We start from the raw sequence: 18,161 nt of genomic DNA, 5'->3' as shown, positions 1-18,161 counted from the left end.
TGCTAGTAAGTCTTGCAACTGTTGGTGTCAAAATGCATGCTTCTACAATCAGAAAGAGACTACACAAATTTGACCTGCATGGGCGGCGTGCCAGGAAAAAGCCTTTGCAAGACTACAGTTTGCCAATGAGCATGTAGGCAAACGCCAGACCTTTTGGAATAATGTTCTCTGAACAGACGAATCAAAGACAGAGTTATTTGGCCACAGTAACAGCAGACATGTTTGGCGCAGACCAAAGACAGCTTTTCGGGAGAAGCACCTCATACCAACTATGAAGCACAGTGGTGGAAATGTTATGGTTTGGGGTTGCTTCACTGCCTCCTGTCTCCTGATATGGGCTCGGGAATACTTTGGTAAACCTTTGCCAGTCAACACCATTCGCCGCTGCATCCACAGATACAAGTTAATGCTTTACTATGCAAAGCGGAAACCATACTCAAAAACTGTCCAGAAGCGCTGCCGACTTCTCTGGGCTCAGTCTTATCTGAGGTGGACAGTACCGCAGTGGAATCGTGTTTTGTGGTCTGACGAGTCAACATTTCAAATAGTTTTTGGACAAAACAGCCGTCGTGTTCTCTGGGCCAAAGAGGAAAAGGACCATCCAAGCTGTTATCAGCGTCAGGTCCAAAAGCCAGCTTCTGTCATGGCTTGGGGGTGTGTCAGTGCCCATGGGTAACTTGCACATCTATGAGGGCACCATTAATGCAGAAAGATATGTACACATTTTGGAGCAACATATGCTGCCATCCAGAGCAGGACAACGCCAAACCACATTCTGCCCAGATCATAAGCACATGGTTGCATAAGCAGAGAGTGCGGGTGCTAGCATGGCCTGCCTGCACTCCTGACCTGTCTCCGATTAAGAATATGTGGCGCATTATGAAGCGCAAAATAAGGCAACGAAGGCCTCGTGCAGTTGCGCAGCTGAAGAAATGCATAATAGATAAATGGTGGAAAATTCCACTTGCTAAACTTAACCAACTGGTGTCTTCACTCAGCGCCCAAACTCTTAATAAGTATTATTAAAAGAAAAGGTGATGTTGCACAGTAGTAAACAGTCGACGGTCCCAACTTTTCTAGAGTGTGTTGCAGTCATCAGATTTGAAATGAGTGTATATTTTCAAAATAAATTAAATTCACTAAAGTAAAACATCAAGTAATGTATGTTTAATATAGTACGGGGTGAAATTTAATTTTCGGATGACTCGTTTGTTTGTTTTTGCATTTTCCATACTGTCCCAACTTTTCCGGAATTGGGGTTGTACTTTTTTAAACAGAAGAATATCACATCTGTTTATATTTCTGTTGAATAAATGATTGTTCAAGTATATCAACTTCATTAATAGGTTTTGTTTCAAATATGATCAAATGTTTGCTTGTACAAATATGCAAAAAAAAAGCCAACAGTTTCAATGGGGTGTATTTATTTTTTCACATGACTGTCTAAATGGAAACATTGCTTACAGTGGAATCTATGCACAAAGGGAGAATGTATGCAAACACTTTCAACTTCACCTTTTTTTTTTTTTTCTTTTCTTCAAGTGAGCCAGAGGAAGAAAGAAATAGAGATTTCCAAAACAGGCAGTCAGGCAGGACTGAATTCAAAGATGATGAGGAGACTGTGACAACCAAAAGTGTTCAGATCGTTCAGGCCACCGAGACTACTGCCACGCGAAAGAAAGGAGCCACCCCATCAAAAACCATAGACCTGGGGGCAGCTGCCAATTACACTGGAGATAAAGCTGCTACAAACACAAATGCCACCAAGGTAATAAAGATTGAAGCATTTCTTTAAGTGTAGCTCTTTATAATTGTTAATTACTATAACATTAGTAACATGGAATAGTTAATGTGAAGTCAGGAACCATGGAATCATACTGTGAAAAAATAAAGGAAATTAATAAACACGGATGCACGCTCTGCTCTGGGGAAGCTAGAAACAGTGAATGTAATTGAATATAAAGTTAAACACATGAATTGTTTAATGGCATATAGTCATTGCTGTGGATTTTTTTTTTTTTTTTTTTTAATCATGCCTCTCTTTTCTTGCATCAGCCAACTGACACAGGTACAAGTCAGTCTAGTGGAGGTCTGGTGGACTTGTTCTTGGTGGATTCTACACCCGTGAAGCCAGCTTCCACAGGTTATCTCGCACATACACATTTAATATATTTCATACCGATAAGAAATATCTTAGTGGGGAGGATGTAAATTGAACAGCACTTCTCAATAGAAAGTAATGTTACAATTAAGACCCATATTCATAGTTCATGTACCTTAAATCATATTATTTGCTGTCATTCAGCCTTGTTAAAATAACTCATCTGATGAGTTGAGTGGTGTGAGCTATGGAGTAGATCATGTTCAGGGAGTTCTGATCCATTTCTGAAGTAAAGCAAGGATTCTTGTGGAAGAAGATGAATAACAGTTTCATTGCATGGCCGTGTGTGTGTGTGCGCGTGCGTGCACGCATCGTGCACCAGATGGGCTGTCCTGTAGCCCCTGTCCACTGGAGCAGTTAGTTGCCAGGACCAGATGTTAGAGTGGTCCCTTGTGGAGGTGGAGTGCTGAGCAGATGTGGTGTTCCCATTTCTTCCTATCTCGTTCTCCACTTTCCTAATATACATCAGTCAAACAGCTGCTTCTGTCTCTCAGCATCAGTTTTCCAACCACATTCCACTAAATCCAACAAGAAACGGGGACCGTTTGTGTGGGCAGATAACAAGCCAACAGCCGGTCTTTTTTTCCCCTCTGAGGGTATTCATTGAGCAAAGTGAAGCAGTGTTGTATGTTACTTGAAAGTATATTACAGTGGAAAAAAAACTAGGTTTCTATAATGTGAAGCTAGACATCAAAGTAAAATCATCCCTTTTCTGTATTTAATGTTGCATTTCAGCCAACAAACCTGAAGTGAAAAACTAATAATTATTTGTAGGTGAGCAAAAATATTGGAACATGTGACTAACAGGTGTTGCATGTTGCCCAGGCGTGTCCTGTTAGATTTATTGTTTAAACAGTAAATAGCTCTGAACATCTACTCTTGGTTTTAGCCTTCAGTTTCACCTATGATGACTCTGTTTGTTGTTAAAAAGGATAAGCCAACATGAAGATCAGAGAGCTGTATATGAAAGAAAAGCAAGTCATTTTGAAGCTGAGAAAAGACGGAATATCAATCAGAGGCATTGCACAGATAGAAAGAAATCACTTGTGTAGTGAGCAACAGACACCAAATGGGTCAGCCAAGGAAAACAACAGCTGATGACAGAAACTTTGTAAGAGCTGTGAAGAAAACCCCCAAAACACCAGTCAGTGGTATCACAAACAACCTTCACAGGGCAGGGGTTAAGGCATCACAATCCACCGTTTGAAGAAGACTTCAAGAGCAAAAATATAGAGGCCATACCACATGTCATACCACCCAAATGTCCTTGATGTATAGCACAAACAAATGTAAAAATTAATGCTGTAAAAATGAGTCCTCAAACCTAGAAATGAGTTGGCATTTTTTAGCTTTCCGGTTCCACTGTCCTGAAGTCATTGGGGGTTTTTTTTATGGGTTTTGGTTAAATGCTGTGGTTAACACAAGCTCATGATATTTTTATGTTTTATTCTAAGACATAAAATCCGTCAGTAATACCTCACTCGTGATTTTTTTTTTTTTTCTTTTTTCTCTCTCCCCAAGCTTTTAAGTTTCTGTGCTTGTGTGGATGTTGCCACATGCATCACCAAGTCCGCCTCATACATAGGAATGTTCATGTTTGCTTCTTTGTGTATGTGTTTTCATGTGCACATGTATTTATTTCTGTTTGAGTATATCTGTGCTTGAATGTGCATGCACATGTGAATATGTACAGTCATGTCATGTGAAAAAATAAGTATACTCCATGGAAATTGTTTGCTTGTTTGACATTTGTACAAGCAAACACTTGATCCTCTTTTAAACAGTGCCTATTAATGAAGTTGATGCACTCTGACAAATTGCACATAAAATGTACATTTTGTATTAACTTTCACGATTTAAATTAACAAAAAAACAAATCAGTCACATGTAAAATGTAAGTAAACCCCCTACATTTATCACACCTTCAAATCCATAAAATTAGAATCAGGTGTTGAAGATTGTGTGCCAGTGATTAGATCCTGCTTAGGGAGTGCAGGTAGAACCTGTCTTATTTATACCTCTCTAATATTTAGTGTCTGGTGTTCCCATTGCTATTGAGGTGTGTGATGTCATCATGCCAAGATTTAAAGAGTTCTGTAAGGTCTTCAGAAAAAAGATTGTGGATGCCTATGAGTCTGGCAAGGGATTTTAAAAGATCTCCAAATTAATTGAAATGCATCATTCCACTGTAAAGAAAATAATCTACAAATGACACAGATTTCAAATGACTGCCAATTTGTCCAGGACTGGCCGTCCCAGCAAATTCAGCCGAAGAGCAGACCGTCTGATGCAAAGAGAAGTCTCCAAGGATCTGCTTGATCACCGGATCTCCTAAGTCGTCTTGCAACTCTTGGTGTCAAAGTGCATGTTCTACAATCAGAAAGAGATTGCCTATATGCTCATTGTCAAACTGTAGTCTTGCAAAGGCTTTTTTCTGGCATGTGAAATTTGTGGAAAGACCAGGTCTTTTGGAATAATGTGCTCTGGACAGACGAATCAAAGATAGAGTTATTTGGCCACAGTAACAGCAGACATGTTTGGCACAGACCAAAGACAACTTTTCAGGAGAAGCACCTCATACCAATTGTGAAGCACGGTGGTGGAAATCTTCTGGTTTGGAGTTGCTTCGCTATCTCAGGAACTGGACAGCTTGCATTCATTGATTCAACTATGAATTCTGCATCATATCAAAGAGTGCTTGAAGATAATGTGGGACCATCTGTCCAAAAGTTGAAGCTGGACCTTTCAACAGGATAATCATCCAAAGCACACTAACAAATCCACCAAGGAATGGCTCAAAAAGAAGAAATGGAGGGTTATGGAATGGTCTCATTAAAGCCCAGATTTGAATCCATTTAAATGTTGTGGTGGGATTTGAAACAGGCAGTGCATGCTAGAAAACCCTCAAACATATTGCAGCTGAAACTATATTGCATGGAAGAGTGGTCAAAAATTCTAGCAAGCCTGTTGGACAACTATGCAAAACACCTAGAAGTTATTTCTGCTAAAGGGTGCAATACTAGCTTTGAGACCAAGGGTGTATTTACTTTTTCCACAGAAGAATATCACATCTATTGATATTTCTGTAGAATAAATGATTGAAAGTCAAATTTTCCTTGTGGTTTTGTTCACATATCAACTTCATTAATAGGCACTGCTTCAAAGATGATCAAATGTTTGCTAGTAAATATATGGTGTTTAAAAAAAAAAAAAAAAAAGTCAACAATTTCCATGGGGTGTACTTATTTTTTCACATGACTGTATACATGTACAAAGCCTAGACAATCACAATATTTTTAAAAATATTTGCATTAGTAATTAACTTGGCTGATTTTGAGGTTGGTTTAAATTTGTGTAATGAATTATTTTTTGGTTTCTATTCAAGAAAAATTTTCTTTTAATAAATGCTCTCGACATTTGCATTCTTTGTAAATTTTGCATAAAGTGTAATAATTGTGACAACCAAACTTATGTTGTACCTGTATATAATGGGGCATTGTTGGAACAGGTGGGAACTGGGTGGGGACAGTGTTGGATTGAAGCGTCGTATTAAAGTTGGAAGGAGGTCTGACATCTCACAAAAGTGAGGGCCCAATTTGGATATTTTCACTTAGGGGTGTACTCACTTTTGTTGCCAGCGGTTTAGACATTAATGGCTGTATGTTGAGTTATTTTGAGGGGACAGCAAATTTACAGTTACACAAGCTGTACACTCACTACTTTACATTGTAGCAAAGTGTCATTTCTTCAGTGTTGTCACATGAAAAGATATAATCAAATATTTACAAAAATGTGAGGGGTGTACTCACTTTTGTGAGATACTGTATCTTGATTTCACACAAGAAGACTTTTTCTCAATTATAACTGAAAAATCTTTTTAATTGATCTTTTTCTTTTCCCCTCCTGTTGTCTAGGTTTAAGCTCCGATCTGTTTGGAGGCTTTGCAGATTTCTCATCACCTGCAGCTACAGCCAGTCTTCCTTCAGCAGCTGGTATGGATGTGTAAATACTATATCAGAAAGTTTAGGCATAGGTCATTGCATCACTGGTGTCATTGGTAAAGTCATTACAACAACCCATTTAGCAAAGAAAGCCTTGTAATGTTATTGAAACAAAGTTTAAGCATATTGTAAAAAGGTAGAAAAAATGATTTTCAAGTTATAAAATGAAATTAAACCAATGGAGAAGATTTTCAACATATGGTCATTGAAATAATGAATAGTTAAGTATTAGAATGTATTGGCTTAAAATAGTTTGAATTGTATTTATCAATAGAAGTAAAAAAAAAAAACCTCCCCCACCTCAGTGGTAGTAGCACAAATGTAACAGAAGGCTGTTGGTATTTTCAATGGGGCCGTCGCCTGTTGTCATCATCTGCCTTTTTATGAAAACCAGAGAACATAAAGCTCTTAAATATTGAAAAGGAAAGGGAGCCATATGGTTGAGCTCTGTGCTAAAGCTAATGAGGACAGACATATTTCAGCTCATGTTGGGCAAAACATCTCCCACTGTCTGCTTGGGAGAAAGGGGAATGAACTAGACTAAGCCCTATGCTCATGTGATGCTTAGGATTATGAACAGTTGTCTGCAGAGACTGTGTTTTGGGGTGGCTGATATTTACCATTGCTTTATGTGTCCTAGACTCCTTGGAAAGCATACGTTTTGTGCAGGTGTTTTATGCAGTATTAAAAGTATCAAACTAGACTTGTGTGGTTTATCTACAAACCTAACTTGTAACATGTGACTTGAGTTCCTATTTACAAGCTGTTCATTAAAGACTTGTCCGCTTAGCCTCAGCATCTAGTGGAAACGGAGACTTTGGGGACTGGAACACGTTTTCAGATGTGCAGCCAGCCCCTCCGCCTGTGAATCCTTCAACAACAGACCTGTTTGCTCCTGCTCCTGCCTCCACAGTGCCCTCTGCTGACCTGTTTGACCTCATGGGTCCTTCTCTCAGCACCAACATCAGTGCTTCCCAAAGCATAAACTTCTCCATGACCAGCACTCAAAGCATGGGCCTGCCCTTATCCAAATCTCAGGTGTGTGAGACCTCCATTTATTGTGTCGTGTTCATATTTTGGAGTTGACTGCATCTTTCACAAATTCATAAGTTTGTTGTTGACTGTGAACCATTCAGCTTGCAACCACTTTTTTTTTCTTAACCCACTGAATGTAATAAAAGGTAGAGCATATCTGTAGTAATTGAGACTTTTGTGAAGGAGCAGACTCTTTAACATGTTAATCGCTTCTAAGTAGAATGTTCTGATTTGTTCATTTGTAGATGTTAACTATGACACAAGTTATTCTTGGTTTGATTAATAAGTTATTTTATTTATTTATTTATTTTTAATATGCAGGTATAACTTAGTTTTTATTTTACATTAACATCTGCAATTGTCATGTGTTTCTTGATTTATATTCCCTTCTTCACATTTTGCATAGAAAGCACATTAGGCTATATAGAGTATATTGAGTAAAACATCTGAACCCCCATCTGTAGCATAATTAATACAGCACGTTTAGAGTGGAAAAGCTCACTAAACAAGATTTACCTAAGGAAAGACAATACTGGTTGAGATTTTGAGCAGGCGGTTTTGAGAGCAGAGGAACATGAAAGCAAGACAAAGGAGGCTTAACATACAGTACTGGAACAATTTCCACCCACCCCCTTCACATTATCCACCAACCCCTGCCCCCTGGGACACCCATCACAGAGACTAGCAGAATGAGGAAGAACAAGTTTGAGTCAGAAAATCATTAAACTGAAACAAAAGCCTCATGTAAAGATATTTGCATGCTAAAAACCTGACCTACTTTAAAATGGCAACATTTGTTTGGCTAAAGAAAAAAGTAAACCCCCACACATGCAAACAATAAAAGAAAGCTTCTTAGTCATCATTGTTATAGTCTAATAACTGTCAAGAAACCTGATAACCTCAAGAGATTTTGCTGCAATCTTAAGCATTTTTCATGCCGACTCTTATTTTGGACTTAAAATAAATAAATATATATATATATATATATATAATATAAAATGTCCCTAACCATAACAAAATCTTGTAATTGTGTAAAAAAAAGAGAAGAAAAAAAGACTACTAGTATAGGTGAATGAGAAGACTGTTAGAACACCTTTGCCATTATGGGGTGCAGTGGTCATCCTTGGTTATTAAACCTCTGTTTTCCCACTGTTGGCTCAGCCTCTGCAGAGTATGGGGACTCCACTGGTGCCTCAGCAGTCTTTAGAAAAACAAGAAGCCAAGAAGGCCTCCATGCCATCCACTTGGTCTGATTCCAGTGTCAACATCAGTCTGGACTACCTGGCTCCTGGCATGCAGCCTCCCAAACCAACTCAGCCCACACTCAACATGATGCAGTATCATGGTAATGGCTCAGCAGTCCACAAACACACAGCCAGACAAAATATCTGGCTCTGATAACCAGAGTATAATCGATTTCAAAACACCCTGTAACCAGACATGCTTAAAATGTTTATTAAAATGGATTTTGAATTGATCTGTTAATTTGTTTAAGTTAGATCTGTAACATAATGACTTGGATCAGTAGTCTAAATGATCTGGTAACTAACCATACATACAACATCATGACATGTTATTAATAATGATCATAGTCCTCACTTATCTAGCATGAATAATTTACTTATCTAAATGAATTTTCATTTTGTAGCCTATCCTATTAAAATATCATCATCAGCCATGCCAGATAATGCCAGTAATAAAACAGAAACACCAGCAATAGGTGATTGAGCACCTTAGCCAGGTACTGATTCTGCACTGCGATCCTTCTGAAAGGCTTTAATGCATCATGCTTATAGTGCCTATTTAAAACGGAGAAAAGTGGAACCACCATGTTAGTGCTGTAAAAATATGTTTAATATATATATAATATATATATATATATATATATATATATAAAATATATTATATTAATGGTATGCCTGGTGGACAACCCAGTATCACAACAACATTTGGTATGTTATATTACCTGTTTAAAACTTTTTTTTAAAACAGAATGATTGTGAATTGTGAAACACTGCTGTACAAGTATATTAACGTGATTAGGAAAGCTGCAAAAATATCTTCAAAAATAGATTTTTTTTTTTTTAAACGACATTTTCAAAATTGATTACTATATTATAATATTAGTTCTTTAAGACACTTTGTTCTTCTTTTTTGTTCTTTAGGAGTTCAAGTCCCAGTCAACATGATGACACAGGGTTTTGCTGGCATGAGCCTTGGCATGCAGCCCAGTCCTACCTCTGTGCGACCCCCCACTAACCCCATGATGGGAAACATGGGCATGCCACCTGCCATGGGAGGTGGTGCTATGGGTGTAACTCCTATGGGAGGCATGCCACTCAATCAGGGCATGATGGGAATGAACATGAACATGGGAATGCCAGGAGCTGTTGGCATGGGTATGGGAATGTCGGTGCCAGTCATGAGTATGAGCTCTGCCATGGCACAACAGAAGCACGATGCCTTTGCTGACTTTGCCAACTTTGGCAAATGAATAGGAGAGATGGAGGTACGCTAGGACAATCTTTCTGGAAGGCAGGAGCATGAAGGATTTTAAAAGAGCTGCAAACAAAGAGTACTTGAAAGATGTCAATTATGGCTGCCCAGAATTCTATTATTCCTTACACAATACTGATGTGTAAAAAGGTGAATCTAATCAGTCTGGCCCAGGAGCCACATGGACAATGGTTTGTCTTTGTGTAAGAGAAGAAATATGTGATAGCGCTTCCACTTAACATTGCTTTAAATCTTGAAAGAATCTTAACGGCAGGATCACGTATATATAAATGTAATGACGGTGACTAGCCCCAAATACTATTCCCGCTCCTTTCTGTCCTTACTGAGGATTATTCGATATGTTTGGTCTGATCTAAAGTTATTCCCTGTCTTTTCTATTCTCCTATACATAACCTTGTAAATATTACTGAAAATGGATATAAGTTATTTAAATATGGGTTTATTAATCTAACTATTAATAATTAGTTGTTTCAAATTGTGTGAAACTGTGCATAACTAAAGCCAGATGGAGCGAGTGAGAATCATGTTAAGAGCAACCGCTGTGGCCTTTGGAATGGGGATATATTTTTATACAGAAATGTGATCTGTTTAGCATTTTTATGTGAATGCGCATCAGTCACACACTGAGGCATTGGTCATTCAGTGTCCTTACATACATAGTGCCTATCAACCTGTTGCCTATACCTTTTTCTCTTGAAAATTTCTTAAGACAAATTAAATTACAGTATTTATTACAGGTACTGTAGACATTTGAGCATAAACGTATGCATGATTTCTCTTTTTTTTTCTTTTTTTTTTTTCTTTTTTTTTTTTTTTACCTGTGTTCCTCTGTTTTCACTGCATGGCTAGTGTGAATGATTGATTAAAATGGGGTGTTTTTTGTTTGTTTGTTTTGTTTTGGTTTTTTTTTTTAAATGTTTTCTGAACCTGATATGAGAGTCGTTTCTTTATGCAAGTCAGATCATGATGAGTGAGTTGGGTGAGGCTGTATACGGAGATGAGTGAGGTTCTGCTCACCAAGTGGAATGTTGTATCTTTAAGACCATCTCTGTATTGCCAGGAGCAGGGACTCAAACTGCCTTTCCTCCCATTCAGAAGCAGCACACGCACACAAATGACCAAATTCTGCCTTCTCTCGTCTGTTTTCCAAGGGATTGATTTTTTTTTTTTGGTAGGGTGTATGTGTAAGATTGGGGAATCATGTATATGGGCTATGGATCTTTACTGGAAAACACTATACTTTGTATGCAAATCTCAAACAACCAACAAAACTTCCTTCTTCTAAGGTGTGCAGTGTATGTCCTCACATTCATACACTGATTTGATTGTACCTATGATAGTTTTTTGTATCAGAGATTAAACAGTTGATTTTCACCTGGATTTTGGAGTTTTGTGTTTTTCCACTTCACTGCATTAAAGCATAACATTTAACATTTTTTTTCTGTAATTAAGATAATTACCTTTTAATTCCTGTAACTATAATTCCATGATGAAGTTATACTAGGTCTGGGCGATATATTGATATAATATCGATATATTATGATAAATTATGTGATACATTTTTTGAGATCGTTGGTATGGTGCTGTACATTTAAAAAAAAAAAAAAAAAAAAAAAAAAAATTTATGATTCAAAAATTTAATGATACTGAATGGATGTCGTTGATTTGACATCATTGTTTAAAATGTGATCTTTGTCTTTGTAGGCATTCAAGAAAAGTATCGTCCATCAGTTTAATAGTTTTTCATTTATTTTACTACTGTTTTTTAGACAGTCTAGCTAAATTATGTATTGTAATCTGCATTGTGTGTCATGGAAATGTCCTCAAGTATCGTGATATGTTTTTGTCATCGCCCAGCCCTAAGTTATACTGCTGTAACATTCCTCTTATTTTTTTAACCTTTGCCATCAAATTTATTTAAACTTATTTAAAAGTTTATTCAGCTGACAAATGATAAAATGTATTTTAATTTTTGTGGTTAACTTTCACACTCGTAGTCTTGCTCTATCGAAACTGCCTTTTTTTTTAATAATAATAATTATAAAGTGCACCAAAATTGAGACACTGGGCTATGGTTTTGTTTAGCTGTAATATTTATAAATGTTGATGCTGTGCATGACTTTGACTTGTGGTGGTAAGAGAGTGAGTGGCAGTGCAGGAGAGCCTCCATCTGGCCACATGTGTTCCCACAGCCAAGGCCAACTGGCCACATCATAAATATGCACAAAACTGAGCCACTTAGGAATAATAAACAGTTGTAAGCTGGCTGGGCAGAAAAGCTAAGGAGAGCCATGAACAGTTTCCTAGGAAGCTTTGTGAAACCTGGATATAAAGCTCATTAGGTTCATTTTACTGCTTTACTTACAGCTGAGTTCATTCTGAACTTTTTAATTAAATGGTCTATGTCAGGTGCAAACATCTGGAGGAAAAAAAATGTCCTGGGAGATTTGCTGTAAAATCTGATTATATGGAAACTCTGGGTAAGTGCAATGTTAGGGTTTAACCTACAAAATCTCCATCATCTGTGGGTTCTTGTGTGATTCAAATGTACAAACTGAATGTGTAAAATATTGCAATTTCATCAACATGGAAAAAACCCACCCAGAAATAACCTTTCAGTATTAAATGTGAAATACTTTAGTGCTTCACCAAAGTAGGACCGATCATCCCCTAGCTTCCGTCGTAGACTAAAATGCACTTCACATGTATGCATTTGCAATTTTTATTTATTTATTTATTTATTTTTGCCAGGACACGTTCAGGTTAAAATTAGAAATCAAGAGGAAATGGTTCTTTAAAAGTTCAATGGGCTGCAGTAAGTAGTGTATTTATGCCTTATGTATGCATAAAGAGTAATCACAATCAAAAATGTCAGGACAGTAACAATCTGAGTGCCATGTTCAATTTCCAACTTTAAAAGCTCAATTATTCACAATGTGCTTTATGAACTCCACTGAGACTGGTGTGTCATTTCTAACTGACATGAGAACATAAAACTACAGGACAGTCCTCTTTCACAATTATGTTACTCTAAAGTGAAGGTGAAATGAAAATGGGTGCTGATGGGACTTTTATTCAGTGTTGCTCTTAACACATTATTATTAAACTAATAAAGGATTTTTTTGTTAAAATGTTTCTAAAAAGTATTTAAAAGATAATTGAGCTAGAGACATTAGCGAAGTATAAAGATTTGCTTGTCTTTTGGCAGATGTTGGATGCAGTGAGCCAATAGCAAAAGTATCAATAATATTGAACACTTCTAAGCAGATAGCGGTAGCTGTGCACGGAGCCTGTCATACTGGTCTCACACCTCCATCTAGTGGATGTCTGTTAAGCAACAGCAGAGGTGAGGAACACGCTACATTTACTTCTTTACATTTACTTGAGTAACTTTTGAAGGAAAAAAATTTACTTTTAAGAGTAGGTTTAACTGGCCATACTTATACTCTTACTCAAGTTCATTTTTAATCACAAAAATGTACTTTTACTTCACTTCATTCAGTGGCATTCCTCCATTACTGTTAAATATTCATTAATATATAGTTTTAATAATTAGTTTGTCATATATAATGAGGTCATGAGTCGAGAGATACGCTGCAGTGGTCTGAATGTGGACACAACAGCCGCTCAGTTTTATAGTGGCTCAGACCTGGATAATGAGATAATGGCCAAAATGGGGGAAGAAGGAGACAGGACATATAAAGACATTCACCTGTTTGTTTTTTGCAGTGTGCGTGTGTGACGTTGTGTGTTGAAAATGACAGGCTGTGTGTTATTGTATCCATCACAGGACTGAGATATGCTGCTTCAGATTTGAACCCAGGTTTTATATCATATAAACAGAACAGACAGACTTTCAAGGAGAGGCGTGACTTAAAGCTCTCCATGTAGTCTGAGATTCAGGATTTCGATCAGATCCGAAGTAACTAGTAACTTGCTAATTACGTTTACACTGAGTGCTACTTGAATAGTCTTCTCATTGGATACTTTATTACTCTTACTCAAGTAATTATTAACATCATTACGTTTACTGTTACTTGAGTCATTATTTTTATAAGTAGTTTGTACTTGAGTAAAATGTTTGGCTACTCTACCCACCTCTGAGCATCCATAAGCGATGAGCACCTAAACAGATTATTGCAAAGACATTTGTTTTTATTTTCTCCACTTCTTCAAGCGGGATTATATTCATATCAATATGATACAAGAAGAAGACTCGGTGCCTGTCGTTAAATGTGCTCTCAGAATCAGAAACAGTGCCTGTTCCAATAAGCAGTTAATACCATGCTGCTACTCTTGAATATTCACAAGGAGAACATTTTCTCCGCGGATAAAAAGCTGATTGATGTGACGAGTACGCACTCGTCCGTACTCCACTCTTGGTTTAGACACCTTCTGTCTCTGCTCTGAACCAGCAGCAGATATATGAGGCATGTCTGTGCTGGTCACTGCCAGCACTTTCACGGATCGCGCCAGTCTCTCCGCTGCTTGTCGGGATGCTCGAACCCCCAGCATGCTGCTTGTGGTGACGTTGTGTGGTTCAGCACGCGGCTCGTCTGCTTTTGAAGTCTCAGCCTCTGCTGCTTTCCCGGATGCAGCCTGAACTTGCAACTTCTGAAACAGCTGTAAACAAGATGAAGTTGACAGATACAGTGGTATCAGAAGATGTCCTCTCAACACACAATGACATCAAGGGTCTGTCATTTTCTTCCCACAATTACTGGCCACAACAGATGGGTCCAAAAGAGGTCATGGTGTGTGCTAGGCATGTTAGATTCAAGTTCATAATAAATGCAAAACTGGAAAAAAATATTTTACTAAATTTACGCTCACTCAATTTCAGTGTCCGCTTTATCCTGATCAGGGTCATGGTGGATCCGGAATCTATGCCAGGAACACTGGGAGTGAGGTGGGAATACACCCTGGTGAGACGCCAGTCCATTGCTCACGCTCACACACACTCGCTCGGTAAATTTATCTTACACCTACTGGCATGTTTTTGGGAGAAAATTGGAGAACATAGAGGAAACCCACAAGCACACAGGGAGAGGCACAGGAACTCTACACAGTCACCTGAGCTCAGGATCAAATGCAGGACCCAATTCAGAAAAAAAGATAAACTGAATAATGTAAATTAAACTTGTGTATTCTGACCAATTAAAGAATCTCAAAATGAAGCTACACTAGCAAAGTTGCATACTTAATAACAAGCAGACTTTATAGCAGGGTCATGTTACATTCATTAATGAGGAGTACATCTCAGATCACACAGTTCATCATTTCTGCACACACTCAGGCAGAATTCTGGCACATCTTTCATTTTTGCTCATCTGTCTGCCTTACAATCATCCCCACTTTGTCTCCCTTTGCAGCACTCTAGCACACACCAAAGCTTTACCTTACAAGATAGCAGTAGTTTTAAAATCAATCATGGAACCACTATGTGCTTATTTGGCCAGAATATTCAGCAGTTATAAAAATGGACAGAGGAAGATATTCAGCCACAGGCTGATTATGAGATACACAGCCATTTGTCTGTGTAAAGATGCCATGCCATACCCTTGTAACAGTCAGTGCTTTTTCATGGTAGAATGCCTCTCCAAGTAAAGGCTCCCTGTAAGTTTCATCCACATCCACCATGGCCTAGTCACAACAGAAATGAAGAGTCAAAGCTCAAATGAGTGGGTGAAAGACACAGTAACTGGGGAGACAATATGACAAATTCACCAAAAATCAGACTTTTTGTACAATATTTTTCAAAAATATTAAATCTTTGAATTGCTGTTAGGCTTTCAACAGTTTATCAAAATACTTTTCTCTGGTTTCTGGCCTGCTTCTGTGTGCTCTTCAAAAATAAAAAAGGCCATGCTTATTTCAATATTCTTCAAGCCTATTCAAGTACAACACACCAAAACACAATGTGGGTTTCAGATAAGAGTGGTGCTTGAAAGTTTGTGAACCCTTTAGAATTTTCTATATTTCTGCATAAATAGGACCTAAAACATCATTAGATTTTCACACAAGTCCTAAAAGTGTGTACCCAATTACACAAATGAGACAAAAATATAATACCTGGCCATTTATTTATTAAGGAAAATGATCCAATATTACATATCTGTGAGTGGCAAAAGTATGTGAACCTCTAGGATTAGCAGTTAATTTGAAGATGAAATTAAAGTCAGGTGTTTTCAATCAGTGGGATGATAATCAGGGGTGACGGAGTGCCCTGTTTTATTTAAAGAACCGGGATCTATCAGTGTCTGATCTTCACAACACATGTTTGAGGAAGTGTATCATGTCATGAACAGAGGAGATTTCTGAGGACATCAGAAGAGTTGTTGAAGCTCATCAAAAGAAAAGGCTACAAACCTATCTCTAAAAAGTTTGGACTCCACCAATCCACAGTCAGACGGATTGTGTACAAATGGAGGAAATTCAAGACCGTTGTTACTCTCCCCAGGAGTGTGGACCAACAAAGGTCACGCCATGAGCAAGATGTGTAATAGTCCGAGAGATCACAAACGGAACCCAGGGTAACTTCTAACCAGCTAAAGGCCTCTCTCACATTGGCTAATGTTAATGTTCATGAATCCACCATCAGGAGAACACTGAACAACAATGACGTGTATTGCAGGGTTGCCATACCAAAGAACATTGCTTCCCCTCTACAGTTTGCTAAAGATCACATGGACAAGCCAGAAAGCTATTGGAAAAAAAAAATTGTGGACGGATGAGACCAAAATAGAATTTTTGGTTTAAATGAGAAGGATTTGGAGAAATTAAAACGTATGCATTCCAGCATAAGAACGTTATCCCATCTGTGAAACATGATGGTGATAGTATCATGGTTTGGGCCTGTTTTGCTGCATCTGGTCCAGGACGACTCACCATCATTGATGGAATAATGAATTCTGAATTATACCAGCGAAGTCTAAAGGATACTGTGAGGACATCTGTCCCTAATCTGAATCTCAAGAGAAAGTGGATCATGGCAGCAAGAAAATGGCCCTAAACACACAAGTTGCTCTATCAAAGAATGGTTAAAGAAGAATAGAGTTAATGTTTTAGAACGGCCAAATCTATGTCCAATAGAAATGTTGTGGAAGGACCTGAAGCAAGAAGTTCATGTGAGGAAGCCCACCAACATCCCAGAGAAGAAGCTGTTCTTTACTGAGCTAAAATCCCTTCAAGCCAATGTGCAGAATTGATCAACAGTTACTGGAAACATTTAGTTAGTTATTGCTGCATAAGGGGGTCACAATAGATGCTGAAAACAAAGGTTCATATTTTTGTCACTCGGATATGTAATACTGGATCATTTTCCTCAATAAATTATTGACCAAATATAATACTTTTGTCTCGTCTGTTTCATTGGGTTCTCTTTGTTTACTTTTTAGGATTTATGTGAAAATCTGAATGTTTTGCATCCCATTTGTGCAGAAATATGGAAAATTCTAAAGGGTTCACAAACTTTCAAGCATCACTGTATTCTCATCACGGCTGATCGACATACTGTTGTGTACTCGCATCTCTATACGGAGACTTAAAACTATGTATTCTTTGTTATTTGTTTACCAGGTTCCAGAATTTGTCGAAAGCCACCAGGAAGCCGGTACACACTCCGCGTAGACCCTTAAACGACCGGATGTGGACTTTGACTCGGAGTCGCTGCTGGACGCAGCGGTTCAGTTCTCCTAAAGGACTGCCCTCGTGCACTACAGAGATGGAGAGAAGGAGGAATAACTGTTATTTTGTTGTTTATTTGTACATAATGCCACAAAAGGCCTGATCTCTCTGAAGCATGGGACACATACACGGCATCCTGGTGAGCACATTCTTTGGAGCTCTGTGTTTAGCAGGTCTCTTCACTCCGCTCTCTCCTTCCTCTCCTCCACACGGATTTTTCACCATGAGTTTTTTCAGCCTCTCAATTCTCTCAGGATCCGCGACTCCCCTTTTCGCTTTCCGGATCCTTTTCTCCACATTTACAGGTTTCGCCCTTCCACGCCCGCCTTTCATAAAGCTCTCATACTCCGCGAGGTTGTTAAAGCACCTGATGTTCGGGTAAGGCAGAGGAACGTCTGAAGAATACAAGGCAAGTAGCGGATCAAACTGATCTGAACTAATGTCCAGCTTCTTGTCCGTATCTGCACCATCTTTTCCGCCGGTGCCCTGCTGCTTACATGCGGTTAAACTTACTTTCTGATCACAACTGATTTCACTTATTACTTCCCTCTCACTTTCCTCCATTTTTTTGAAATAAGCGCAGCTTCCGGCGAGTGGAGGAAACTTTGCAGACAAACTAACCCGTTTAATGCTTCAACTTAAAAGCAGGTACGTGACTAAAACTAAAACATCTAAACGTTTTATATTTACACAGTAACTATTTATTGTGGTTTGCTATATTAACATAATTATAGTGTGTAATATGCTGACATTTAATAACA

The 18,161-nt window shown here is 38.2% G+C and overlaps 2 protein-coding genes across 4 annotated transcripts in view; one reads left to right on the top strand and one right to left on the bottom strand.

Annotated features, from left to right (window-relative positions):
* The window catches only part of clint1a (clathrin interactor 1a), a 28,092-nt gene extending 16,998 nt beyond the window's left edge, over positions 1 to 11,094 (top strand). Inside the window, exons 7-12 of one of the 2 annotated variants that reach the window (XM_053630428.1) lie at positions 1,543 to 1,768; positions 2,056 to 2,143; positions 6,076 to 6,153; positions 7,076 to 7,200; positions 8,359 to 8,542; positions 9,363 to 11,094. In XM_053630428.1, the coding sequence (XP_053486403.1) occupies positions 1,543 to 1,768; positions 2,056 to 2,143; positions 6,076 to 6,153; positions 7,076 to 7,200; positions 8,359 to 8,542; positions 9,363 to 9,691 (1,030 nt within the window). In that variant the 3' untranslated portion in view covers positions 9,692 to 11,094. Of the gene's footprint in view, positions 1 to 1,542; positions 1,769 to 2,055; positions 2,144 to 6,075; positions 6,154 to 6,952; positions 7,201 to 8,358; positions 8,543 to 9,362 lie in introns of both variants that reach the window. The other variant, XM_053630427.1, reaches the window with a different exon arrangement.
* A 2,750-nt stretch (positions 11,095 to 13,844) lies between these two features.
* On the bottom strand, positions 13,845 to 18,080 carry lsm11 (LSM11, U7 small nuclear RNA associated). 2 transcript variants are annotated; one of them, XM_053630430.1, is made up of 4 exons: positions 17,529 to 18,080; positions 17,290 to 17,429; positions 15,274 to 15,357; positions 13,845 to 14,337 (listed from the first exon to the last, which is right to left on the bottom strand). In XM_053630430.1, exons 1-4 carry the CDS (start codon positions 17,962 to 17,964, stop codon positions 14,005 to 14,007), a joined length of 993 nt encoding a protein of 330 aa, XP_053486405.1. In that variant the 5' UTR covers positions 17,965 to 18,080; the 3' UTR covers positions 13,845 to 14,004. The 2 variants fall into 2 exon arrangements, with proteins under 2 accessions (XP_053486405.1, XP_053486406.1); XM_053630431.1 differs by lacking the exon at positions 15,274 to 15,357.
* Positions 18,081 to 18,161: the final 81 nt, after the last annotated feature.

The sequence above is a fragment of the Ictalurus furcatus genome, chromosome 8, assembly GCF_023375685.1.
Source record: "Ictalurus furcatus strain D&B chromosome 8, Billie_1.0, whole genome shotgun sequence".
Lineage (NCBI taxonomy): Eukaryota > Metazoa > Chordata > Actinopteri > Siluriformes > Ictaluridae > Ictalurus > Ictalurus furcatus.
Note: the sequence above shows the minus strand (reverse complement) of the source record. Positions and strands in the feature narration are given on the sequence as shown.

Bases quoted from the DNA above. Each gene is read 5' to 3' on its own strand.
- lsm11 (XM_053630430.1), bottom strand. From the start codon at position 17,964: ATGGAGGAAAGTGAGAGGGAAGTAATAAGTGAAATCAGTTGTGATCAG. The intron at 17,430-17,528 runs GTATGTGTCCCA...CCATCTCTGTAG, and splicing joins TGTGCTCACCAGGATGCCGT to TGCACGAGGGCAGTCCTTTA. The intron at 14,338-15,273 runs GTATGGCATGGC...TCTTGTTTACAG, and splicing joins AAGCACTGACTGTTACAAGG to CTGTTTCAGAAGTTGCAAGT.